This window comes from Gorilla gorilla, chromosome 1, assembly GCF_029281585.2.
Source record: "Gorilla gorilla gorilla isolate KB3781 chromosome 1, NHGRI_mGorGor1-v2.1_pri, whole genome shotgun sequence".
NCBI lineage: Eukaryota > Metazoa > Chordata > Mammalia > Primates > Hominidae > Gorilla > Gorilla gorilla.
Genome location: NC_073224.2, coordinates 210,748,284 through 210,774,702, shown reverse-complemented (window position 1 = coordinate 210,774,702; position 26,419 = coordinate 210,748,284). Strand labels below are relative to the sequence as shown.

At 49.2% G+C, this 26,419-nt stretch overlaps 1 protein-coding gene across 5 annotated transcripts in view; it reads right to left on the bottom strand.

Annotated features, from left to right (window-relative positions):
* Window positions 1–11,064: 11,064 nt before the first annotated feature.
* Window positions 11,065–26,419, bottom strand: part of MECR (mitochondrial trans-2-enoyl-CoA reductase) — a 38,088-nt gene continuing 22,733 nt past the window's right edge. For 3 of the 5 annotated variants that reach the window (XM_004025319.5, XM_019013859.4, XM_063701092.1), the window contains exons 4-10: window positions 24,929–25,072; window positions 21,314–21,416; window positions 20,126–20,228; window positions 18,697–18,770; window positions 14,390–14,450; window positions 14,133–14,205; window positions 11,065–12,372 (exon numbers count right to left, since the gene is read on the bottom strand). In XM_004025319.5, coding sequence (XP_004025368.5) covers window positions 12,215–12,372; window positions 14,133–14,205; window positions 14,390–14,450; window positions 18,697–18,770; window positions 20,126–20,228; window positions 21,314–21,416; window positions 24,929–25,072 — 716 coding nt within the window. In that variant the 3' untranslated portion in view covers window positions 11,065–12,214. Of the gene's footprint in view, window positions 12,373–14,132; window positions 14,235–14,389; window positions 14,451–18,696; window positions 18,771–20,125; window positions 20,229–21,313; window positions 21,417–24,928; window positions 25,073–26,419 lie in introns of all 5 variants that reach the window. The other 2 variants (XM_055389812.2, XM_055389811.2) reach the window with 2 other exon arrangements.

Below are 26,419 nucleotides of genomic sequence, written 5' to 3'. Positions count from 1 at the left end.
AGCTTTGGAGCTAGACTAGGCATGACGCCGAGTAAATTACTTGACCACAATCCAACCTTTTTTTTTTTTTTTTTTTTTTGAGACGAGTTTCGCTCTGTCGCCCAGGCTGGAGTGCAGTGGCGCGACCTCAGCTCACTGCAACCTCCGCCTCCTGGGTTCAAGCGATTCTCCTGCCTCAGCCTCCAGAGTAGCTGGGACTACAGGCGCCCGCCCCCACGCCCGGCTAATTTTTGTATTTTTAGTAGAGAGGAGGTTTCACCATATTGGCCAGGCAGGTCTCGAACTCCTGACCTCAGGTGATCCGCCCGCCTTGGCCTCCCAAAGTGCTGGGATTACAGGCGTGAGCCACTGCGCCTGGCCTATCCAATCTATTTTCTAACCTGTAAAATTAGAATAATGTATACCCATCTCAAGGATTACACAGGTCACTAAATGGGGTAGTGTATGTGAAAGTACTTGGAACAGTGTCTGAAACATGGTAAGAGCTCAATAAATATTGGTTCCCTTCTCACTAACTCCATGTACCTAGAACCACAAAGGGTTTTGTTTCTTTGCTTGTTTTTGTTTTTTGAATATTTTGAAAGGATAACTCAAGGTTCAAATGATATACAGTGAAAAGTCTCCGCTGTCCACCAGCCACTTAGTTTCTCTTCCCAGAGGCAGTTTCTGAAATGTCCTTTAGGAGGTTAATTTACCCTTATAAAACAAATAGTAGGATACTATACATATGGTTCTACACAAAATATATTTTGAAAATCATTCCATAAGAGTATAAAAGGACTAGTTTTATGGTTCACACCATTTAATACACAGTAATTTATTTAGCCAGTGCCCTAGTGAAGGACACTGAAATAAATTCCAACCTTTTGTTATTACACTGCTGCAGTAACTTTGCATTTCTCTCTCTCTCTTTCTCTCTATATCATCTATTCCTAGAAATAGGATATTTGGGTCAGAGTTTTGATAAGTTATTGCTCAATTCCCCTTAAGTGGCTGTTTCCTCATATCCTCATCAACACCGTGTTATCAAACTTTTTGATCTTTGCCAATCTGAGAGGTGAAAAATGTTATCTCCAAGTGGTTTAATTTGCAAATACCATATTTTGCAGAGATATGAGTCTCTCTTCATATGTTTGAGATATATTTTCCTATTTCTGTCTGTGTATATCCTTTACCCATTTTTCTTATTCATAGGTGCTCACTATATATTAGGAAAATCAGCTCTTTGTCAAACGAGTTGCAAATATTTTTTCCATTTGTTGACTTTTGACTTTGCCAAGAGTATTTTTTAGCCATGCAAAAACATTAGATATTTATGGGATCAATTTGTCCATCCTTTATTTTTCTTTGATTCTGGATTTTATTTTTAAATTTTTATTTATTCTACTTTTTTTTTTTTTTTTTTGAGACGGAGTCTTGCTTTGTCGCCCAGGCTGGAGTGCAGTGGCGCGATCTCGGCTCACTGCAAGCTCCACCTCCCGGGTTCACGCCACTCTCCTGCCTCAGCCTCCCGAGTAGCTGGGACTACAGGCGCCCACTACCACGCCCGGCTAATTTTTTGTATTTTTAGTAGAGACGGGGTTTCACCGTGTTAGCCAGGATGGTCTCGATCTCCTGACCTCGTGATCCGCCCGCCTCGGCCTCCCAAAGTGCTGGGATTACAGGCGTGAGCCACCGCGCCCGGCCTTTTTTTTTTTTTTTTTTTTTTTTTTTTTTGAGACTGAGTCTCGCACTGTCGCCCAGGCTGCAGCGCAGCGGTGCGATCTCAGCTCACTGCAACCTATGCCTTCTGGGTTCAAGCGTTCTCCTTCCTCAGCCTCTAGAGTAGCTGGGATTACAGGCACCTGCCACCACGCCCGGCTAATTTTTTTGTATTTTAGTAGAGAAGGGGTTTCACTATGTTAGCCAGGCTGGTCTTGATCTCCTGACCTCGTGATCTGCCTGCCTCAGCCTCCCAGAGTGCTGGGACTACAGGCGTGAGCCACTGTACCCGGCTTTTTTTTTTTTTTTTGTCTTTTTTTGAGATGGAGTCTTGGTCTGTTGCCCAGGATGGAGTGTAGTGGCACTATCTTGGCTCACTGCAGTCTCTGCCTCCAGGTTCAAGCAATTCTCCTGCCTCAGCCTCCCAAGTAGCTGGGATTAGAGGCATGTGCCACCACGCCTGGCTAATTTTTTTGTATCTTTAGTAGAGACTGGGTTTCACCATGTTGGCCAGGCTGGTCTCAAACTCCTGACCTCAGGTGAGGTGGCGTGAGCCACCGCGCCCGGCAAGAAATCTATTTTGAAAGTAATAATTAGTGGCTGGGTGCAGTGGCTCACGCCTGTAATCCCAGCGCTTTGGGAGGTTGAGGCAGGAGGATCATCTGAGGTTAGGAGTTTAAGACCAGCCTGGTCAACATGGGGAAACCCCATCTCTACTAAAAATACAAAAAATTAGCCAGGTGTGATTGTGTGGGCCTGTAGTTCAGCTATTCAAAAGGCTGAGGCAGGAGAATTGCTTGAACCCAGGTGGCAGAGGTTGCAGTGAGCCGAGATCGTGCCATCACACTCCAACCTGGGTGACAAGAGCAAAACTCCATCTCAAAAACAGGCCACAGCGCCCAGCCTATTCTACTTTTTTAGAGATGGAGTCTCGTTGTTTTCCTGCCTGGTCTTAAACTACTGGGCTCAGGCCAGGCACAGTGGCTCACACCTGTAATCCCAGCACTTTGGGAGGCCGAGGTGGGTGGATCACCTGAGGCCAGGAGTTCGAGACCAGTCTGGCCAACATAGTGAAACCCTGTCTCTATTAAAAATACAAAAAATTAGCCAGACATGGTGGCAGGCGCCTATAATCCCAGCTACTCGGGAGGCTAAGGCAGGAGAATAGCTTGAACCCAGGAGGCGGAGGCTGCAGTGAGCCAAGATCGTGCTATTGCACTCCAACCTGGGCAACAAGAGCGAAACTTTGTCTCAAAAAAGAAACAAACAAACAACTGGGCTCAAGCAATCCTCCCTTCTGGACCTCCCAGTGTTGAGATTACAGGCATGAGCCACTGCACCCGACCTCCTATTTATTATTTTATTTTTTAAATTTAATTCAATTTTATTTTTTGAGACAGAGTTTTGCTCTGTCACCCAGGCTGGAATGCAGTGGCATGATCTTGGCTCACTGCAATCTGTGCCTCCTGGGTTCACACGGTTCTCCTGCCTCAGCCTCCTGAGTAGCTGGGACTACAGGCCCGTGCCACCATGCCAAGCTAATTTATGTATATATATTTTAGAGACAGAGTTTAACTCTTGTTGCCCAGGCTGGAGTGCAATGGCACGATCCCCGCTCACTGCAACCTCCGCCTCCCGGTTTCAAGTGATTCTCCTGCCTCAGCCTCCTGAGTAGCTGGGAGGGATTACAGGCATGTGCCACCACGCCCAGCTAATTTTGTATTTTTAGTAGAGACGGGGTTTCTCCACGTTGGTCAGGCTGGTCTTGAACTTCCAACTCCAGGTGATTCACCTGCCTGGGCCTCCCAAAGGGCTGGGATTACAGGTGTGAGCCACCTTGCCCGGCCATAATCTTTAATTCATTTGGAATTCAGTAAGTGTGAGGAACATAACATTCTTAAGAACTAGCAATCTGGCCGGGGCAACATGGCAAAAACCCGTCTCTGCAGAAAAAACAACAAAAAAAATTACCCAGGCATGGCGGTGCATGCCTGTAGTCCCAGCTACTTGGGAGGCTGAGATGGGGGGGATCTCCTGAGCCCAGGGAGGTTGAGGCTGCAGTGATCTGCGATCATGCCACTGTCCTCAAGCCTGGATGTCAGAGTGAGACCCCATCACATGCACACACACACACAAAAACAACAAAAAACCACGAAAACAAAAATCCTAGCACTAAGCTTGGTTGTTATATTAACCTATCGTACAGATGGGAAAGAGAGCCCTCCAGAGGGGAAATGCTTGTCCCTAAAACCTGCTCCTCCTTCCCCAATGCAAGTGGCACCACCATCAGCGAGGTGCCAAAGTTCAACCTTCAACCACTGCATTCAGTCTGTCCTTCTGATTATTCCTTCTAAATATTCTCAAATTCATCCCTTCTTTCCATTCCTACTTCCTAAACTAGTTCAGGCCTCATCAGACTGTTCACAGTCAGGGCTTTGATATGCGCTACTTCCTCTGCGTGGAATACAGCTGGCTCCTTCTTATTCAGGCCTCAGGCCTTCCATGTCCACCTTATTTCAAGTGTTGTTTGTCATATTTCACAACACTTACTACACAGTCTGTAATTACCTGGTTTATTTATTTACTTGTGCATGGTCTTTCTCCACCACTGGAATGTAAGCTCGCTGGTCTCAGGGGCCATGTTTTTTGTTTACTGCTCTATCCCTAGCACCTAACAACAGTGCCTTTCACATAAAGAGCGTTTAAAATACTTATTGAATGAATACATAAATAATCTCTTACCTGGACTACTTCAATGGCCTCCTGATTCTGCCTTTTTCTTATGCCTCCCCATGAGACACAGACTCAGGGAAATTTGAACGCTCTTCCAGTTGACATGTCAAGAACAAAATCAAGGAGTCGTGAGAAGAGTGGGACCTCCAAGGCCACCTGTGGAGCCAAAAGAATTGGGACTGTCTGCTGTAGTGACCAGATATGGTCAGGGGATCTGGCTTCTAGTGCCAGCTCTGCTGCCTGCTGTGTGATCTGGAACAACTCACTTCACATCTCTGGGAGGCTGCTGCTTCTGTAAAGTGGTGACATTAACATCTCAATGACATAGGAAAGTTCTAAGAATCTCTTTTTTCTCTTTCATAAGGTGCCAATGTCTCCTTTCCACTTACCTTTCAGCTAGCCCTGCTGTCTTCCCAGGAATGTTCCTGCCTTCAGATGTAAGCAGATGTTGTGCCAGGACTGAGCCTTCTCTTCTCCACCATTTCCAGCTGCTCTGGCTTGGCCTAGTGCTTTACTCAGGGCATGGTGCCTGACAATAAGCATGGGGCTGGTGGGTGTTCTGAGAGTTTCCATGCACAAGTACAGCCTGGCACACACAGGTTAACGCAAGAGCTTTTCTCTTTTCTTTTTTGAGACTGAGTCTCACTCCGTTGCCCAGGCTAGAGTGCAGTGGTGAGATCTCGGCTTACTGCAACCTCCGCCTCCGGGTTCAAGCGATTCTCGTGCCTCAGCCTCCCGAGTAGCTGGGACTACAGGCATAAGCCACCATGCCTGGGTAATTTTTTTTGTATTTTTAGTAGAGACTGTGTTTCACTATGTTGGCTGGTCTCGAACTCCTGACCTCAGGTGATCTGCGCACCTCAGCCTCCCAAAGTGCTGGGTTACAGGCGTGAGCCACCATGCCTGGCTGCAAGAGCTTTATTCTTCTCGGCCTCAGTCTTCCCCTGAGGAAAGTGGGTGTAATTATCTCATATCCCAAGAAAGAACACATTTATCAAATTTTCTTTTCTTTTTTTGTTGAGACAGAGTCTCACTCTGTCACCCAGGCTGGAGTGCAGTGGTGCGATCTCAGCTCACTGCAAACTCTGCTTCCTGGGTTCAAGCGATTCTCCTGCCTCAGCCTCCCAAGTAGCTGGGACTAAAGACGCACACCACAGGCCAGGCGAGGTGGCTCACGCCTGTAATCCCAGCACTTTGGGAGGCCCAGGTGGGTGGATCATGAGGTCAGGAGATCGAGACCATCCTGGCTAACATGGTGAAACCCCGTCTCTACTAAAAATACAAAAAAATTAGCCGGGCGTGGTGGTGGGCGCCTGTAGTCCCAGCTACTCGGGAGGTTGAGGCAGGAGAATGGCGTGAACCCAGGAGGCGGAGCTTGCAGTGAGCTGAGATTGTGCCACTGCACTCCAGCCTGGGCAACACAGCAAGACTCTGTCTCAAAAAAAAAAAAAAAAAAAAAAAAAAAAAAAAGATGCACACCACCATGCCCGGCTAATTTTTGTATTTTTAGTAGAGATGGGGTTTCACCATGTTGGCCAGGCTAGCCTCGAACTCCTGGAGAGACCAGATCTTGAGGGGCCTCAAGGATCATGGGAAGGATTTGGAGTTTACTTTTTTTTTTTTTGAAATGGAGTCTCACTCTGTTGCCCAGGCTGGAATGCAGTGGTGCAATTTTGGCTCACTGCAACCTCCACCTCCTGGGTTCAAGCAATTCTCCTACCTCAGCATCCCAACGAGCTGGGATTACAGGTGCCTGCCACCATGCCCGGCTAATTTTTGTATTTTTAGTAGAGACGGGGTTTAACTATTTTAGCCAGGCTGGTCTCAAACTCCTGACTTCAAGTGATCTGCCTGCCTTGGCCTCCCAAAGTGTTGGGATTACAGGCGTGAACCACTACACCCGGCCTCCATTTACCAATATATATATTTTTTCTTTTCTTTTTGAGACGGAGTTTTGTTCTTGTTGCCCAGGCTGGAGTGCAATGGCGTGATCTTGGCTCACTGCAACCACCACCTCCCGGGTTCAAGTGATTCTCCTGCCTCAGCCTCCTGAGTAGCTGGGATTACAGGCATGTGCCACCACGCCCGGCTAATTTTGTATTTTTAGTACAAATTAATTTAGTAGAGACGGGATTTCTCCATGTTGCTCAGGCTGGTCTCGAACTCCCGACCTGAGGCTATCTGCCCGCCTTGGCCTCCCAAAGTGTTAGGATTAAAGACATGAACCACTGCGCCTGGCCTCCATTTACCAATATTACGGCAGCAACTATAGGTAGTCACTGAGTGGATGGTCCCAGAAGAGGACAGGGAGAGATGGCAGAGTCACGAAGCTGCAGGGCTTCAGGTGCGCTCAAGCTTTTTTTTTAGCAGGTAATGCCTATTTGTCTTTTTTTTTTTTTTTTTTTTTGAGACAGTTTCACTCTTGTTGCCCAGGATGGAGTGCAATGGCGCGATCTCGGCTCACTACAACCTCCACCTCCCGGGTTCAAGAAATTCTCCTGCCTCAGCCTCCTGAGTAGCTGGGATTACAGGCGCCCGCTACCACACCCGGCTAATTTTTGCATTTTTAATAGAGACGGGGTTTCACCATGTTGGCCAGGCTGATCTTGAACTCCTGACCTCATGATCTGCCTGCCTCGGCCTCCTAGAGTGCTGGGATTACAGGCGTGAGCCACCACGCCCAGCCTACGTTAACTTTTTTGTATGAGACGGAGATTCACTCTTGTTGCCCAGGCTGGAGTGCAATGGTGCGACCTCGACTCACTGCAACCTCTACCTCCTGAGTTCAAGCAATTCTCCTGTCTCAGCCTCCCGAAAAACTGGAATTACAGGCGTGCACCACCACTCCCGGCTAATTTTTGTATTGTTAGTAGAGACGGGGTTTCACCATGTTGGCCAGGGTGGTCTCGAACTGACCTCAGGTCATCCGCCTGCCTCGGCCTCCCAAAGTGCTGGGATTACAGGTGTGAGCCACTGTCTCTGGCTAATTGTTATATTTTTAGTATAGATGGGGTTTCACCATGTTGGCCAGGGTGGTCTGGAACTGACCTCAGGTGATCTGCCTGCCTCAGTTTCCCAAAGTGCTGGGGTTACAGGTGTGAGCCACCACACCCGGGCAATTTTCGTATTTTTGTAGAGATGGGGGGGTCTCCTCATGTTGCCCAGGCTGGTCTCGAACTCCTGGGCTCAAGTCATCTGCCCGCCTCAGCCTCCCAAAGTGCTGGGATTACAGGCATGAGCCGCTGTGCCCGGACCATCTGAAATTAAAAACAATCTCCTGCACTTGTAAAGTAGAGAAGAGAGGATCCATTTTAAGTCCGATTCTCTTTTGGCACTGTTTCCTTTCCAATGTTGGCCTCTGAAATATCGGCAACCCCTGGTTGGTCTTTGACATTTAGTGGAAGGGGGCGGGGTGGGCTTACCTTCCTGAAATTCAGAACCTGGGAGTCTCTGATTTTATCTTTCTTTAGTGCTTCCCTCCTCCAAACTGTCCTCCGGGCTACTGCTGGAGGGATTTTTTTTCAAAGCACAGTTCTGATCTTCTGTCTCAGAAATCTTTTGTTCCTTACTGCCAACACAATAAAGTCCAAATTCCTTAGCTGGGAATCATAAACTGCCACAATTCCCTTTTTCGGCTTCAGATGGACTTGATTTCAATCTAAGTTAAATCATTGAATTTGTATTACTTAGGATTAGGTTCAGTGAAACCCCAAATACTAGGGGCTTGAATAAAACAGACGCTTATTTCTCATGTAAAACAAGTCCTGAGGTGGGCAGTTGGGGATTCTGGGTGTCAGGGAGCCAGGCTCCTTTGATCTTGCTGCTGTCCCATTCTTAACATAGTCAAGGCCGGGCGCGGTGGCTCACGCCTGTAATCCCAGCACTTTGGGAGGCCGAGGCGGGCGGATCATGAGGTCAGGAGATCGAGACCATCCTGGCTAACACGGTGAAACCCTGTCTCTACTAAAAATACAAAAAAATTAGCCAGGCGCGGTGGCAGGCGCCTGTAGTCCCAGCTATTCGGGAGGCTGAGGCGGGAAAATGGCGTGAACCCGGGAGGCGGAGCTTGCAGTGAGCCGACATCGCGCCACCCAGACTCCGTCTCAAAAAAAAAAAAAAAAAAAAACAAAAAAAAAAAAACGTAGTCAAAGATGGCTGGGTAAACTCCAGGAATCATGTCTGTGTACCACAGCTATAAGGAGGGTGGAAGGGGAAGGGGAAGAAAAAGGTACAGGATGCAGGCCTGCTATATTTTAAAGAGGTTCCTGGGCAGGGCGCAGTGGCTTACACCTGTAATCCCAGCACTTTGGGAGGCAGAGGCCAGCGGATCACCTGAGGTCAGGAGTTCGAGACCAGCCTGTCCAACATGGTGAAACGCTGTTTCTATTAAAAATACAAAAACTAGCTGGGCGTGGTGGCAGGTAATCCCAGCTACTCGGGAGGCTGAGGCAGGAGAATCACTTGGACCTGTGAGGTGGAAATTGCAGTGAGCCGAGATTGCACCACTGCACTCCAACCTAGGTGACAGAGCAAGACTCCATCATCTCTCCAAAAAAAAAAAAAAAAAAAAAAGAGGTTCCTAAGAAACTGACACCTAACACCTCTGCTTACATCACTTGGGGGGCAGATCTTGTTAGCTGCAAGGGATGCAGAGAAACAGTGTTTATTCCGGCCTGCCATGTACCCACCTAAAAGTTGTAGGTTTTAATTCTCAGGAAGAGAATGGAGAAAATGAGACAGTTCTAACATAAATGCCCTGTCTCTGTAACTGCCTAATCTGCTCTTAGTCTGTAATGCTTGTCACCCTTCCCTGAATAAATTATAATCATCCTTTGAAGACCAGCCCAAATGTCACCTCCAGACCCCTAAAGGTAAAAGGAATCATTGCCTTCACTGTTCTCAGGCATTCTGCACGTTCCTCCAGATCCTGAAGCGTGGTGTTACAAACATTCCTGTATGCCTGCTCTTAGAGTGGGCACCAGGGGCCTGCTCCTTCACCAGGACTCAGGCTCACCACTCTCCCTAAACCCCAACCTTATGGATTCCCCTTGAAGAATCCTATTTTTTTTTTTTTTTGAGACAGAGTCTCTCTCTCTTGCCCAGGCTGAAGTGCAGTGGCGTGATCTCAGCTCACTGCAACCTCCGCCTCCCAGGTTCAAGTGACTGTCCTGCCTCAGCCTCCTGAGTAGCTGGGACTACAGGCATGTACCAGCACGCCTGTCTAATTATAGGTGTGAGGCACCTCACCTGGCCTAAAGAACCTAATCTTAATTTTACTCCTGTGGCCTCTGGCAGCCTTCCCTCCTTCTTAGGCTTTTTTCACTTGCCTGCACTGATCATCTGTACAATCACTTGTCCCACTAACCTAGAGGACAGGGACCAGGAAAGAGTTGGGGCTGATCTTGAGCCCAGAAGGTGGCAAATATTCCCCAGAGGGCAACGCAGACCTTTCCCAGCCCCAGGCTGAAGCTGAGTCCTTTTTTCCAGCGGACACAAAAGATGCTTCCCAAGAAAAGACGATTATGCTGGGAGTCCGTGTTCAAACTGGCATGCAATTAAACCTTCTGGCCGGGTGTGGTGGCTTATGCCTGTAAACCCAGCACTTTGGGAGGCCGAGGTGGGTGGATCACGAGGTCAGGAGTTCAAGACCAGCCTGGCCAACATAGTGAAACCCCATCTCTACTAAAAATACAAAAATTAGCCAGGTGTGGTGGCATACACCTGTAGTCCCAGCCACTTGGGAGGCTGAGGCAGGAGAATTGCTTGAACCCAGGAGGTGGAGGCTGCAGCAAGCCAAGATCGCCCACTGCACACCAACAAGGGCAACAGTGTGAGACTTCGTCTCAAAAAAAAAAAAAACATTCCGAGCCAGTTTTTTCCATATTGCTCCACTGCCTAAAATCCCTTGGTGCCTCCCTAGGGCTTCAGGGTAAGTCCTGACATCATGGTCCTTTGTGATCTGTACCTCGCCCATGTCTCCCACCTCAGTTCCCACATTTTCCCCACGTCTAAGGCAGCAGCTACACTTGACTGCAGTTCCCTGAGTGCCAGGCTCTCAGGCCTCTAAACTCTCACGTGCTGTTGGCTTTGCTTGGTACGCAGTTTCCTGCTCGGTTTTCAAGACTGGCTGTGGGAGACACTTCCTCTAGGAATCCTTCCTTGATGCCCTCGGGCAGAACTGGGGCCCCTGTGTGTCCTCTCAAGGCCCTCTGAACACCTCCATGTCAGTGACCTCATCATTATACTGCACTGGTCAATCTTGCACTAGGCTGAGCAATCTGAGGGCCAGCGGCACTTCTTTCATTGGTATCCTTAGCTTTGGGCACACACTAGGCACTCAATAAATACGTCCTGAATGAGGCTCCTGAGTGCAGGGTACAGAGGGCCAGGTGATAAGGGAGACACCCTGAAGCCTCTGTTCTTTGCTTTGAGCAAATGAATCGTGAAGCAAATACCAAAAAGTCACGTCAAGCTCTTCTCTTGGCCTGAATAAAGCTCACTCATTTGGCAGAGCCCACCTTCAAACTTCACCTCAAGGAAGCATACCACTGTCCCTGGGGCCTAGGGCAAGATCTTTATTCTGCTCTTACAGCACCCCACATATCTTCTTTACAGCATTAGTCACTATGGTAATTACTGTGAGATTGTTTAATGCACGGTTTATCAACGACCTCATGAACATTGAACATTTGGGGCTAGATTTTTTTTTTTTTTTTTTTTGAGATAGGGTCTTGCTCTGTTGCCTAGGCTGGAATGCAGTGGCATGATCATGGCTCACTGCAGTCTAGACCTCCCAGGCTCAGGTGATCCTCCCACCTCAACCTCCCGAGTAGCTGGGACTACAGGTGCACAGCACCATGCCTGGCTAATGTTTGTATTTTTTGTAGAGATGGTGTTTCACCACGTTACCTAGGTTGACCTTGAACTCCTGGGCTCAAGTGATCCGCCTGCCTTTGGCTTCTTAAAGTGCTGGGATTACAGGTGTGAGCCACCGCGCCAGGCCTTGGGTAATTCTTTGTTGCAGAAGACTGTTCTGTGTCGTGTGGTGGGTTTAACAGCAGCACTCACTCTGCCTGCTAGATGCCAGTAGCAACCTCCTTCACAAGCTGTGACAGCCAGAAATATCCCCAGACATTGTCAAATGTCTCCTGGGGGTAAAATTGCCTCTGGTTGAGAACCACTGGTATATTGTCTATGTCTCCAGTTAGAAGGGCAGTTCCATGAGAGTGGAGACCCCACGTCCAAGTTCCTCAGGGCCCTGATGACCTCAGCCTGGCATTCACTCTTCCATGCAGCTGATCCTCCCCAAGCCCTGGACTGGGCCGCAGGCTACCTGAGAAGCACATCAAAGCGTTCGTTCTACAGGACCCTGCTCTGTGGGCTTGTGCAGCTTGGGGCCAGGGATGGTGGCCTACTGGCCTTTGCACTGCCAGTACTCACCCAGGCTTTGCTTTCAGGGTAGTCGGAAAATGATTACTGGGGTAACACATGACAGAAAAGCAGGAAGGGGGCCTCTTGGTGCTGTGAGCTGACCAGTGCACAGTGATGGTCCTTCTCGACAGGGATGACTTCTACTTTTTGGAAGGGAGAGTTCAGACTTTATTAGATACCTTAAGGCTGGCCCTGGGGAAAACCGTGGCTGGCTTCACCATCCTCCTAATAGGAAGAAGCAGTGAGGAGAACAGTAGTCTGGGGAAGGTGGGAGCCCCAGCTGAGGGGCCTGCACCCAGCCCCTCAGATCCGCCTCCCCTCCCATGTCACTCCAGCTCTTTTGGGATGATCACATGGTGAGAATCTGCTTTGAAGATATGAAGGGCTTCATGGAGGCTTCCAAGGCAGACTGGTAGTCCTGCAGCGGGACCTGGGAGCAGGCAGGGGCTGTGAGCTGGCCTCGACGGATGAGATCGCACAGTGTGAGGATCAGCTCCTTGAACTGGTCTGCGGGAGGTTGGAGGAAATCAGACAGGAGAACAGCAGCTGGGGCTTGGTGAGATGTGGCACGGGGCTGCCCTATGGGCAGGAGCTGGCACCGAGCTCCAATAAAGCCTTGAGAGTCCTGGCTGTGCCAAGGATAGGGTGGCTGTGGAGGCAGCCTGGTCCCTGCCTGTCTTTAGGACAGTGAGGTCCAGGTGGGGAGAGGGGAACATAGGAGCGGCTCTAGGGGCTGAGGGGCAGGCAGGCAGAGACCACCCTTCAGAGTGGTGGCTAAGATGGCACAGACTCACAGAACCTGGCCGCAGTGGAGACAGGAGCACTGAATGGTGGGAGGAAAAGGATGGCGGAGGCAGGGAGGCCAGAGGAGGCCCAGGGAGGGAGTGGGTGTGCCTGGCACGCCAAGTGATGTGGAACAGTCGAGCTCTGTTCAGGAAATGGAGCTCTCCCTGAGAGCCCAGGACTCCCTTAGAACCCCACGACCTGACGTCACCAACATCCCCTTCCTGGGCCTGCCTCCTGCGAAGGACCCTATATGGTACAGGAAGTTGAGAAGTGAAGGCCTCGGCTGAGAAGTGTTTTTCCATAGACATAAATTCATTCAGCCTTCAAATCTAGTCATATATACTGGCTCCTCAGTTGCCTTTAAGCGTGAGTCTTGTCTGGGTCTGGTGACTCACGCCTATAATCCCAGCACTCTTGGAGGCTGAGGTGGGTGGATCACTTGAGCCCAGGAGTTTGAGACCAGCCTGGGCAACATGATGAAACCCCATTTTTACTAAAAATACAAAAACTAGCTGGATGTGGTGGCGTGTGCCTGTGGTCCTAGCTACTTGGGAGGCTGAGGTGGGAGGATCACCTGAACCGAGGAGGTTGAGTCTGTAGTGATCTGTGACCACACCACTGCACTCCAGCCAGGGCAACAGAGCGATACCTTGTTTCAAAAAAATAACCCCCCAAAACAGCAAAAAAACCCGTGAGTCTGAATGCCTTAATCAGGTTTATAAGGCCTTTGTAACCTGGTCACAACCCACTCACCCAATTTTCCAGCCCCAGCTCATATCTAGTGCTCCAGGTCGCTCGGAACCACTTCAGTGCCTAGTTGCACATGTGATTTTCGATTTTTTCTGCCTGAAACACTGCCTTCATGCCACCACCTTCCTCTCCTTCACTTGGATAACTCCATGTTATTCTTTGTCCTGAGTTTGGAGATCCCGCTCTGGGGAGCCAGTCCTCCAGGAGATGAACAGGGAGATGATCTGTTTACATCGTGCCTCATACCTCCCTGCGGGGAGGTGACTTTGGGCACGCTACTTAACCACTCTGAACCTCAATTTCCTCCTCTGTCAAACACGGCTAACAAGAGTTTAAACTTATGACATTTAAACTGAGGCAGAGATTAAGTAACTTGCTCAAGGTCCCACTGCTGGCTAGGCAGAACCTCTATCCAGTAGTGTGGAAGCAGAATTTGAACCCAGGCAGGCTGGCTCCAGAGTCTATTCTCTCTGCTTGGCTATCCATCTTCCCCCAGTGTCAGCTCTTCAGGACGGAGGCAGTGTCTGTCTTGTTCTGTGCCCCTAAGACTAACCCAGTTTAGTCCAATAACTGTTTGCTGACTGTAGCTGGACTAAGGCTATTCTCTTTGATCCTTCTGTGGGGCTGGGGACCCAATCACCCCTCCAGGGCTCAGAATAGCTGGTCATTTCTGCTGCCATTTTTAGGCATTGCCCTCATCTGTGACTCTTGGCACTGGGCCATGCACTCACCTGGACTGTGATCCTTCTTCCACTGGGACAACCAAAAGCCTCGAAGTTTGAGATCCTTAAAAATGAGCAGGCTCTGCAGACACAGGAAGGACATGCTGGGCTCTGAGGGCAAGAACTTCAGGTACCGCTTAAGGGTACAGACTCCCCTCCAGGAACGGGGCATTGCCTAAGCTTAGACAGCTGTCGTGCCAGGGGATGTGGCCTGGCTGAGGTGTCTGGCCCGGCTCCAGGCATGCCTCCCTCCGCACCCAGCTTACCACAGAGGCTACGACGGGCTGCTTGGCCATCCCCCCATAGGTTACCATGGTTCCTCCACGCCTGAAGAGTCCAAAGAGAACAAAGAGTGGATGCAAGGCAGAGACAGAACCCTTCCTGAACCTGCCATGGCGCTTCTACTCCAACCCTGGTTCCTTTATAAACCCTGCTCTCAGAATCTCTGGGAAAAGTTGAAAAATACAGATTCCAGCTGGGCGCAGTGGCTCATGCCTATAATCCCAGCACTTTGGGAGGCTGAGGCAGGTGGATCACTTGAGCCCAGGAGTTCAAGACCAGCTTGGGCAACAAAAGGAGACCCCATCTCTACAAAAAAAGTACAGAAAATTAGCTGGGCAAGGTGGCATGCCTGTAGTCCCAGCTTCTCGGGAGGCTGAGGTGGGAGAATCACCTGAGGCCATGAAATTGAGGCTGCAGTGAGCCCTGATCGCACTACTGCACTCCAGTCTGGGCAACAGAGTGAGACCCTGTCTCAGAAAATAAATGAATGAATGAATAAATAAATGCATGCTGGGGATGGCAGCTCACACCTGTAATACCAGCACTTTGGGAGGCCAAGGTGAGAGGATTGCCTGAGACCAGGAGTTTGAGACCAGCCTGGGCAACATAGTGAGACCCTGGGTCTACAAATAATAATAAAAAAAAATTAGCTGGGCATGGTGATACATGCCTGTGGCCCCACTCAGGAGGCTGAGGTGGGAGGATCACTTGAGTCTGGGAGGTTGAGGCTGCAGTGAGCTGAGATTGCACTGCTGCATTCCAGCCTAGGCAACACAGTGAGACCATCTCAACACAAAACAAAACAACCAAGAAACCAGATTCCTAGGTCCAATCCCAGACCCAGTGAATCAGGAGATGAGAATGTATATTAAACACACACACACACCCGCTCTGGATGACTTGTATGTTTAGCCAGGATTGGGAATCCACTGATCTAACCCACCCAGTCAGGCTTTGATTAAGTGCTGAAAAGAAACATGCTCTCCCCAGATGAGCTCGAGGCTTGAGTTCAGCCTTGGCTCTGCTCTCACTTACAGGTGTCCGACCTAGGGTGATGCAGTGAAAATGGCCCAGACCTCATCTCTTCATCTGCCAATGCTCATTCTAAGAATCAACGTGAGGAAACAGCTCTACAGATAAGGAATGATGTGGACGGTGCAGGGAACAATGACAAGCATCTTCTCACTGCAGGAGGTGCCTTCTCAGTACCTGCTGTCTGACATCCACACCCCCACGTCAGCTGACATACAGGATTGAGGCTAACATAATTTTTAAGTGAATAAGCCTGGAGTTCACATGCTTGACTTAACCTATGTTCCCCTCCCCACTCCCTGGCTCTTCTAGGAGTCTGTTGATTAAGGATGACCTCAGGCACATTTGGGGACAACACAAGGTAGACTTTCAAAACTACCAAATGGAAGGAGCTGCTGTCCTAGGGCAGGTACTTCTGTCCCTGAGGCTGCTGGGTAGTTTGGTCTTAAGTGCCCCTTGACTGCCACCTGCTGTAGAAAGTAGCTCCTGGGAGCCAAGCCCTCTCTCTTCTGTATCCCTGCGGCACTTCATCTAATCAGACTAGCTGACACTTACCAGGCTTCTATTATGTGCCAGGCACAGTTCTAAGCATTTTGCATGCACTGCCTCAGGGAATCCTTGTAACAACCTTGTTTTAGAGATGAGAAAGCTGAAGTCCATCCGTCATTTGTACAGCAATTTGTATATCGCCCAGTGTCCTTTAGACCAGCGGTCCCTAACCTTGTTGGCACCAGGACCGGTTTCATGGAAGACAATTTTTCCATGGACTGGAGTGGGGGAGATGGTTTTGGGATGAAACTGTTCCACCTCAGATTCTCAGGCATTAGATTCTCATAAGGAGCATGGGACCTAGATCCCTTCCCTGCGTGCTTCACAATAGGGTTCACATGCCCATGAGAATCGAATGCTGCCACTGATCTGTCAGGAGGCGGAGCTCAGGTGGCCATGCTCGCTCACCCACCGCTCACCTCCTGCTGCGTGACCTGGTTCCTAACAGGCCATGAACTGGTACTGGTCTGCGGCCTGGGGGCTGGGGACCCCTGTGTTAGACCACCCTTCAGAGGCAGAGGGTTTATATAACCCCCATTTTACAGATGAAGAGATGGAGGCCTGGATTGTTTTTCACGTATTGCCTAACTTTCCACAGGCCCACAGCTAGTAAGTCACAGAGCTGGGGCTTGAACCCAGCCATTCTGGCTCCAGTGCCTACACCCGTAACAACCCTTCCCCCTGCAATGACATTGGGATTGAGGTCTGCCGCAGGGGCTGTCTGTCAGGTATAGGGCTGAAGCAGTGTGCTCAAATGTGGGGTCAAGCCTGGTTCTCCTGCTGACTAGACTTTCGGCCAGGTACTTGACCTCTTTGGGCCTTGTTTTTTTTTTTTTTGAGACACACTGTTTCTCTGAAGCCCAGGCTGGAGTGCAATGGCACGATCTTGGCTCACTGCAACCTCCACCTCCTGGGTTCAAGCAATTCTCCTGCCTTAGCCTCCCAAGTAGCTGGGATTACAGGAACCAACCACCATGCCTGGCTAATTTTTGTATTTTTAGTAGAGACGAGGTTTCACCATGTTGGCCAGGATGGTCTCGAATTCTTGACCTCAGGTGATCCACTTGCCTCGGCCTTCCAAAGTGCTAGGTTTACAGGCATGAGCCACTGCTCCCAGCCTGGGCCTCATTGTTTAAAAGTATAAAACAGAGGTTAGAACCGCACCCCCTGTCTAGGTGGTTGTGGGAAGGGTAAGTCAAGCGCTGCACACAGTCTGGTGCACGGTGAATACTCACCACAGTGCTCTGGCCACGTGACTCACCTGCTCATCAAGCCTGTGAATTCTCAGAGGGCACATCAGTGTCGCAGCCCTCTCTGTACCTGGTAGCTAGTAAGTGCTCAGCAAGTATGTGCTAGCTGAATCCGTACTATTGAGGGGGTTCCTGCTTTAGTTAGGAAGTGTCTTTTTATGCACACTCTAGCTCAAGAAGCTTTTATTTTTATTTTTTGAGACGGAGTCTCCCTCTGTCGCCCAGGCTGGAGTGCAGTGGCGCAATCTCGGCCCACCGCAAGCTCCGCCTCCGGGGTTCACGCCATTCTCCTGCCTCAGACTCCTGAGCAGCTGGGACTACAGGTGCCCGCCACCACACCTGGCTAATTTTTAGTAGACACGGGGTTTCACCATGTTAGCCAGGATGGTCTCCATCTCCTGATCTCGTGATCCGCCCGCCTCAGCCTCCCAAAGTGCTGGGATTATAGGCTTGAGCCACTGCGCCTGGCCTAGAAGCTTATATTAAGGGAAAGAAGAATGGAAGGACATGCATTAATATTGTCAACAGGGCTTATCCCCCTTGGTAGTGGGGTGATAGGTAACTTTTTTTTTTTCTTTTTTGAGATGGAATCTCCCTTTGTCACCCAGGCTGGAGTAGAGTGGTGTGATCTCGGCTCACTGCAACCTCCACCTCCTGGATTCAAATGATTCTCGTGACTCAGCCTCCCAAGTAGCTGGGATTACAGGTGCCTGCCATCACACCTGGCTAGTCTTTTTGTGTTTTTAGTAGAGATGGAGTTTCACCATGTTGGCCAGGCTGGTCTTAAACTCCTGGCCTCAAGTGATCTGCCTGTCTTGTTGGGATTACAAGCATGAACCACTATGCCTGGCCAGGTAACTTAAAAAAAAAATTAATTTTTTTTTTTTGTAGTGATGGGGTCTCGCTATGTTACCCAGGCTGGTCTCGAACTCCTGGCCTCAAGTGATGCTTCCTCCTTGGCCTCCCAAATTACTGGGATTATAGGCATGAGCCACAGTGCCCAGCCAACAGGAAACTTTTATGCTTAAGTTTTCCTTTGCACTTTTACATGTTTTCAAAATGTTTTGTAATAAGCATAATGTTACCTTTAAAATTAGAATCTATTTTAAAAGCTAATACAAATTTGAAAGGTTAAATAAGCTAGGACTAAGTGACTTTTTCAGACATCCCTAGGTTATAAATCCTTGACTATTCCTCTATGGCAGGCGGCTTAGCAGTCTACTTCTGGGGTCCCGTGGAAAAATAAAGCTGGATAGGCCAAAATTTTGGTCATCTGCAAAGGGAAAGGCTGAGAAACCAGTGCCCAAATAGCTGGATGACTTTGGTCCTAGTTTCCACTCAACATTGTGCTGACCTGGACTTGGCTCGAACTGGCCATGGGACTTAGTCACTTGATGGTCCTCCCAGCTAAAGACCTGGAGAGCTCCGGCGAGCTGGACCTGCAGGCCCAAGGGACTTACGCTAACTGCCGCAGCAGCTCTGTGGAGCTTTTCCCACCAACACAGTTGAGAGCAAGCCGTGGCTGGGGCATGTCCTGGAAAACAACAAAAGTGCAGTGAGGGAGCATCCCCACTCTACATATGGGGTCTGAAGCTTGCCCAAGTGCTGTGTTAAAAGGAGGGAGTAAATGAGATGTTTATGCCTTTGTTTGCGTGCACGCACGTATGTATATGTGTGTGTGTTTATGCCTTTGAACTCACCTTTTTCTCTGCTTAGGAAGTGTCTTTTCTTTCTTTTTTCTTTTTCTTTCTAAGACAGGGTCTCGCTCTGTTACCCAGGCTGGAGTGCAGTGGTGCAATCATGGCTCACTGCTATCTTACCCTCCTGGGCTCAAGCAATCCTCCCAACTCAGCCTCCCAAGTAGCTGGGACTGCAGATGAGTATCATGATGCCCAGATAATTAAAAAAAAAATGTTTTTTTGTAGAGATAGAGGTCTCACTATGTTGCTCAGGCTAGTCTCAAACTCTCAGACTCAAGCAATCCGCCTGCCTTGGCCTCCCGAAGTGCTGGGATTACAGGCATGAGTCACCTCATCCAGCCAAGAAGGGCCTTTTCTGCAGCAACTTAATCCTGTTGTCCATTTTAGGACCCGGCAGAACTCATCTTCTCTGGGAAAGAATAGGCAAAGGGCATCTGCATGCAGTTTGGTGGGTTTCAGCTCCCTGTGTGCCCCTCTTTTCAGTCCTTTGACTCAGCTGATATTATATATGCTGATCTACTGCTTCAGAAATGTTCACAAGAAGCGCGTGCTCTTGAGTGTGTGTCTTTGGTTCCTCCAGATGGTTCAGTGAAAGGGGCTGAGGGTCTGGTCACTTACTAGGCATGTTGTGGGGTGGAGGTTCTGGAAGGTTAAGAGGCTTTGAGTTCGGAGAGACTGAGGCCAGCTCTGACTCTCTGGAGCCCTTATAAACTATATGATTTTGGTTAAGCATTTCCTCTTTCTGAGTCTTAGTTTCCTAATCTGTAAAACAGATAACAGTTCCTTTGAAAAGCTTTTGTGGAAATCATCAGATAAAATGTAAGGCAGGTGGTTGGGAAAGGTTACTTCTTTTCTTTCTCTTTCTGTGTCTCTGTTTCCTCAGGTCCTCTCCTGCCAGTTCTAAGAGTCACACATGTGGGCTGATGCGGCCCACCACAAACGTTTAAACTGCAAGTCATACTGGGTTTCCTAAACTCTGTTTCTCATGCCTCCCTCCCAGCATCTGGGCACTTAATGCGTGCTGCCTGCCGCCTGGCTAGGGGGAATGGGCTTTAACCAACCAAGAAGAGGCAAAGGGAGGTTTCCAGAGAGGAACAATGGGGCCAGTCCCCAGTTTCTCTAATGCATGTCAACTTTCTTCAGGGAGATGTGCGTGGACTGGAGGGGCAATGTCCCTCTTCCTAGGTACCTTAAAGAAGTTTTTCATTTCGGGCCTTCTTAGCTCCTCTTCTGTGATGACATGCTCAGCCCCCAGACTCTTCAGTCTGTCACTCAGCTTCTGGATATCAGGTCTGGAAACCAAACATAGGTCCCTGGTCACATCTACCAGCTTTTTCCACCAAAGTCCCCCAGGACCTCTCTGCCACAGCTGGGAGAACCCGTGCTTCTTTTTGCAGGAAGCTGGGATTAGGTTTAAGCCAGGCTTGAGCAGGGACCAGCCACCTAATTTCATCCAGCTTCAATAGCTCTTGGCTGTCTCCTCACTGGCAACAGAGTGAGACTGGGTGGTTTTCACAGGCCCTGACAGCTCAATAGTGTTAGAAGCCATCTGTGCCCAGGGAGAAGTCCCTTAACTTCCTGATTTCTTCTACTGAAAGGACAAACTCCACTTCCCCCCTCTTTTCAAGTGGTTCTTCAGAGTGTTGGACATACACAGTCTAGACCAGGAGTGGCTCTGGGTCTCTTTGGTTAAGGCAAATGGAATTATTTTTGCTAGTACAACTGAGGAACTGAAGCTGGTGTCGATTATACTAAGAGTGGGCTTCCATGACAGCCACAGCCACATTCATGGACAGTGAGGCCTAGAGAAACTGGACGATATGATGGAAAGAGAGTAAGTGAGGAAACCGAGTCTATTACTGACTTGCTGTGTCTTCCAGGGCAAGCTGCTCCCTGAAACTTCAGTTTCCTCATCTGTAAAAGACAGATGACAAACCTGCCCCTGTCTCCTTCATGTCTGTATTTAGTGCACTTCCAAGTACCACACAAAAGCAAGGGTAAAGGGGCCTTGGGTTAGACAGTTCACAGAAAGAATAATACAGCTCAAATCATTCCCAAATATCAACTGGGGTTTTGAAAACATGAGGTTATCACAAGCCAAGAGTCTCAGAAAGTCTTAGCTGTTCAGTAAGGGCAGTCTCCACCTCCTTCCTGCCCTCTCTTTACATGTCAGATTCACTCATCCTATCGCCAAAAGCCAGCTGGACTTCATTTCTTAGGGCTGACTCATCTGTTTCAGCCGCCAACTGTTGGCGATGCCTAAAGCCAGTTTATGCTTATGCAAGGGCGCCCTCTGGTGGACAACTGGGCACCGCAGGGATGGGAGGTGGGAAAGACCCAAGTCATGGTCTGGGATGAAGCCTCCTCCCCCACGCACCTGTCTCGGACCACATTGATGGTTCTTAGGCCCAGGGCTGTGGCGATCTGGATGACCGCTTGCCCCACTCCACTGTTGGATGCATTCTGGATGACAGAATCCCCTGTGGAGCCAGGAAGAGAACCAAATCAAGCCCTGTATAGATCTGCAATAGGTCAAAGGCTCCCAGCCGGGGATCCTTCTGTAGGCAAGGGAGTCCTCAGGCTCAACAGGGACCCAGGACCTGGTTGCTGAGTCTTCTCAGACCTTTCACTGTTTCTCACTGTTCTCCTAATGCCTCCTAAACTTCCACAACACTCACGATGCCTCCCAGGACTTGGCAACTCAGCATCTACACTGGATATAATTTAGACCCTGCCCTGCTATGTAAACGATTTTATAGCCTTCATCATCCTCCCAACTTTTATGTCCTCAAGTCTTTGCTTAGGTTATTTCCTTGGTTTGCAATGTTTCCCTCCTTCTCTCTTCCTTCCTATTGAAATCCTGTAGATCCTTTGAAGCGCAGCTCAAGTGCAGCCTTCATGAAGCCTTCCTGGATTGTTCCCTCTGTGTGCTCCCACAGTGCTCTGTGGGCCTCTGTATTAATGCACATACCACGGTCTGCCCCGTCTTACACTTCATTGTATATAGGTCCATTTCTATCAACAGCTTGCAGCTTCTTGAGAGGGAAGGGTCATGCCCTATTCCCCTCTGCAGTGTTTAATAAAGGCGCACTGCCTTGAAATGGGATTACAGCTGCGCTGGAAAAACTGGCAGCCCCTGAAACAGGGTCCTACAGTTCTGTGGCAAAGCCCAGGTTTAGCTTTGGACCTGGCCATTGGGGAAGGCAGTGTGGCATGCTGGGAAAAATGTGGGCTCTGGAATGAGACGGATCTGGGCATGAGTCTCAGTTTCACCAACGATTGTAACTAAACAGACAGGGCAAGTCATGACCTCTGTGAACTTCAGTTTCCTTCCCTTAAAATATAATCCCAGCTACTAGGGAGGCTGAGGCAGGAGAATCGCTTGAACCCGGGAGGTGGAGGTTGCAGTGAGCTGAGATCGCGCCACTGTACTCCAGCCTGGGTGACAGAGCGAGACTCCCTCTATTTAAAAAAAAAAAAAAAAAAAGTGCCCCCAATTAGAGTCAAATGCATCGTGTCCAGGAAAGTGCTTTGTTGACTTTGAAATGCTATCTGGTTTTTGAGAGGCAGCAGGGATCTGTCACACAACGGGCTGAAACTAGAGATAGAGGACTTCCTGGAAGAAGAATGCCCACTCGTCTTCACCAGGGGTCAACGTACAGGTTGTCACCCACCAGTGGATTATGAATCAATCTAGTTGGTTGCAAGCACCTTTTTTTTTAAAGTTAAAGTTGAGAAGAGAATAAAAAATAACAGAGTATGTCACACATAGTAAGGGTATTTCACGAAACTTTGGTTTCCATTATATATATATTCCTATTTGTATAAACTGATCACAATGTAAAATGTAATTCTTACCATGTGTCAAGATCCTAAGTTTATTCAACAGTGATCTAGTTCAGGCCATATCAGCCTTGAGGCAGGAAAGTGGAGAGGTGCGCAGTGGGTACTTAGGGTGGGCAGCGTCGAAATGCCTAGATCTGTTACCACAGCTGCAGCCTAAATGGGAGGTGGCTTTAGGGCATGGGACGCAAGCAAAGTGTCTGCTGCACTAGGACTCCAGCAAAGGTCCCTGGTCACAGCCACTGGCTTTCTCCACCAAAGGCTCCCAGGAACCATCTGCCATAGTTGCGAGAAACCTATATTTCTCTTGTGGGAACTGGCATCGGCTTTCAGCCAGGCCTTGGATAGTGGCTGGGCACCATGTTTCATCACACTCCAACAACTGTGGGCCTCAGCTTCCTCGCTGGCATGAGAGGTGGCTTGGGTGAGTTCTACAGCCACTGCGGCTCACGGATGTGCATGGTGTGCAGAGGCAGCCCAGGAGGTTAATGCCCTTAGGGCGACCCTTAAACAATGGGGTGTGAGAATTAGTGGAAAACTGGCCCAGCCTCTCATCATTCAAGGGTTAGTTTTTGTTTTGTTTTGTTTTTGAGATGGTGTCTTGCTCTGTTGCCCAGGCTGGAGTGCAGTGGTGCAATCTTGGCTCACTGCAACTTCCGCCTCCCGGGTTCAAGTGATTCTCCTGCCTCAGCCTCCTGAGTAGCTGGGGTCACAGGCGCTGCCACCACGCCCGGCTAATTTTTGTATTTTTAGTAGAGACGGGTTTTCACCATGTTGGCCAGGCTGGTCTCAAACCTCTGACCTCAAGTGATCTGCCAGCCTCAGCCTCCCAAAGTGCTGGGATTACAGGCATGAGCCACCATGCCTGGCCTTAAGGGTTAATTCTGCAGTGGGTTCTGAGAGTCTTCAGAGGGCCCCAGCAAGACTGAGCAGGCCGGTTGGGGGTGGGTGGCTCGCGCCTGTAATCCCAGCACTTTGGGAGGCTGAGGTGGGCGGATCACAAGGTCAGGAGTTAGAGACCAGCCTGGCCAATATGGTGAAACCCCATTTCTACTAAAAATACAAAAATTAGCCAGGCATGGTGGCAGGTGCCTGTAGTCTCAGCTACCTGGGAGGCTGAGGCAGGAGAATCCCTTGAACCTGAGAGGTGGAGGTTGCAGTGAGCCCGTGCCACTGCACTCCAGCCGGGGCGACAGAGCACGACTGTCTCAAAAAAAACAGCCGGAGCAGTAGTTGCCCGCAGCAGTAACCAGGCTTCATGGGCTTTGCCTCCATCTCTGTCTCACTCTCCCCACTCCCCTTCATTTCTTCTTCCCAAACAAACTCTCTGCACCCAGTGCTGGTCTTAGGCTCTGCTTTCAGAGAAACCCAAATAAAAACACTTGGCTCTGTCATTTACTCCCTGGCTGATCTCATGCAAATAGTTTACCTTTCTGGACCTCAGTTTTCCCATTTATGAAAGGGAAGAAGAATAAAAGCAGCGGACAGTCTCTGCACTGTATGCCCAGCACTGCGTGAAGTATTATGCTGTAGTGTTTCACCCTCCACGTTCTTTATTCTCCATTTTACAGAAGAAAAATCTGATGATTCGAGAGGCAAATTCACAGTCAGGGAAAGGTGAAGCCTGGGGTCAGACCCAGGTTATCTGCCCAGAGCTTGAGCTCTTAACCAATGATGGTACCAACCTCACCGCAATGCTTTGAAGATTTCATGCACTCAACGGGGATAATGCCTGTCAACGCACTTCTGTGAACTGGAAAGTGCTATGTAAACGCTGAGTGGAATTATTAACACTAAGTTCAGCATTTTATTGAAAACACAGGGACTGTGTCTATCTTGTCTGCCTTTGTATCCCAGAGCTTAGCCCAGCTCAACACATTTTTGCTGAATGACAGAATTCAATCCCAAGCTCTAGAGAATGTAACCCTGCAGCAGTTTTCGAGAGTGTACTCCTCATGAGGTTTCAGCATGTTTCCTAGGAACCAAGCTAACATCTTTCTAAGTGAAAGCAACAACATTCACCCAGGTGAGAGGTCCATCACCCCCTCAAAACCTCCACCTTGCAAGTTCTCCTGGCCTTGGGGTCAGGATGTGAGTGGCACCCTAGTTGTGAGACCCTGGCCTGCTCCCCCAACCTGTGGGTTCCTACCTGGCTGCAGTTGCTCGAAGTCCATCAACATCCTGTAGGCTGTGCAGGGATTGACACCCAGGGTGGCAGCGCTCTGAAGAGGGATATCACTCGGAACTTGGATCAGTGCTTCCTCGCTGAACACAGCCTCGGTCCGCCAGGTTCCTGAGTCAGAGGATGAAGCCAGGATAATAAGGAAGGAGCCCTGTGCACATTCAACCCCAGCTCACCCTCCTTGGCCAATAAGCATCCAGGATAGTGGGTAGCATCCACTGGAAGCATCCAGGATAGCATCCAGGATGTTTAGAAAAAGAAGAAAATCTGGACGTTCCTCTGAATGTCTGAGTCCTCATGATAATTATGCACAATAGATTGTTATTCTTTTTAATTTTTTTTTGGAGACAGAGTCTTGCTCTGTAGCCCAGGCTGGAGTGCAATGGCGCGATCTTGGCTCACTGCAACTTCCGCCTCCTGGGTTCGTGATTCTCATGCTGCAGCCCCCTGAGTAGCTGGGATTACAGGCATGCACTACCATACATGGCTAATTTATTTATTTTTAGTAGAGACAGGGTTTTGCCTTGTTGGTCAGGCTGGTCTTGAACTCCCAGTCTCAGGTGATTCGCCTGCATCGGCTTCCCAAAGTGCTGGGATTACACACATGAGCCACTGTGCCTGGCCCAAAATAGATAGTCATTCTTATCTTAAACATGTAGTAAAAATGGGGTGTGGTGGCTCATGCCTATAATCTCAGCACTTTGGGAGGCAAGGTGGGAGGACTGCTTGAGGCCAGGAGCTCAAGACTAGCCTGGGCAACATAGTGAGACCTTGTCTCTACAGAAAAAAAAAAAAAAAATTAGCTGGGCATAATGCCCTGCAGTCCCGGCTTTTCATGAGGCTGAAGTGGGAAGATTGCTTGAGCCCAGTAATTTAAGGACACAGTGAGCTATGATTGTGTGACTGCACTCCAGCCTCGGTGACACAGCAAGAACCTGTCTCAAAAAAACCCAAAGAACAAAAAACAAACCAAAACAAAATATGCCAAATACCATTGTAAGGGCGATTCAGAGAGGCTGCTTCTCTGAGTTACCATTAGATTTAGTTAATGTCACCGTGCAGGTAGTTAATGACCTCAAACTGCTGCAATCTAAGGGTAAGACAGTAGTAACATTACCACCAGGGCAGGAGAAGCTGAGAAAGCCCCCTTTTTCCTACACAGTCCTCATTCTTCTCATCCAGAGCAGGTTGACTCACGTGCTTTTTTTTTTTTTTTAAGATGAAGTCCTGCTCTTGTCTCCCAGGCTGGAGTGCAATGGCATGATCTCGGCTCACTGCAACCTCTGCCTCCTGGGTTCAAGCGATTCTCCTGCCTCAGCCTCCCGAATAGCTGGGATTACAGGCACCTGCCACCACGCCCGGCTAATTTTTGTATTTTTAGTAGAGATGGGTTTCACCATGTTGGCCAGGCTGGTCTCGAACTCCTGACCACAGCTGATCCGCCCGCCTCGGCCTCCC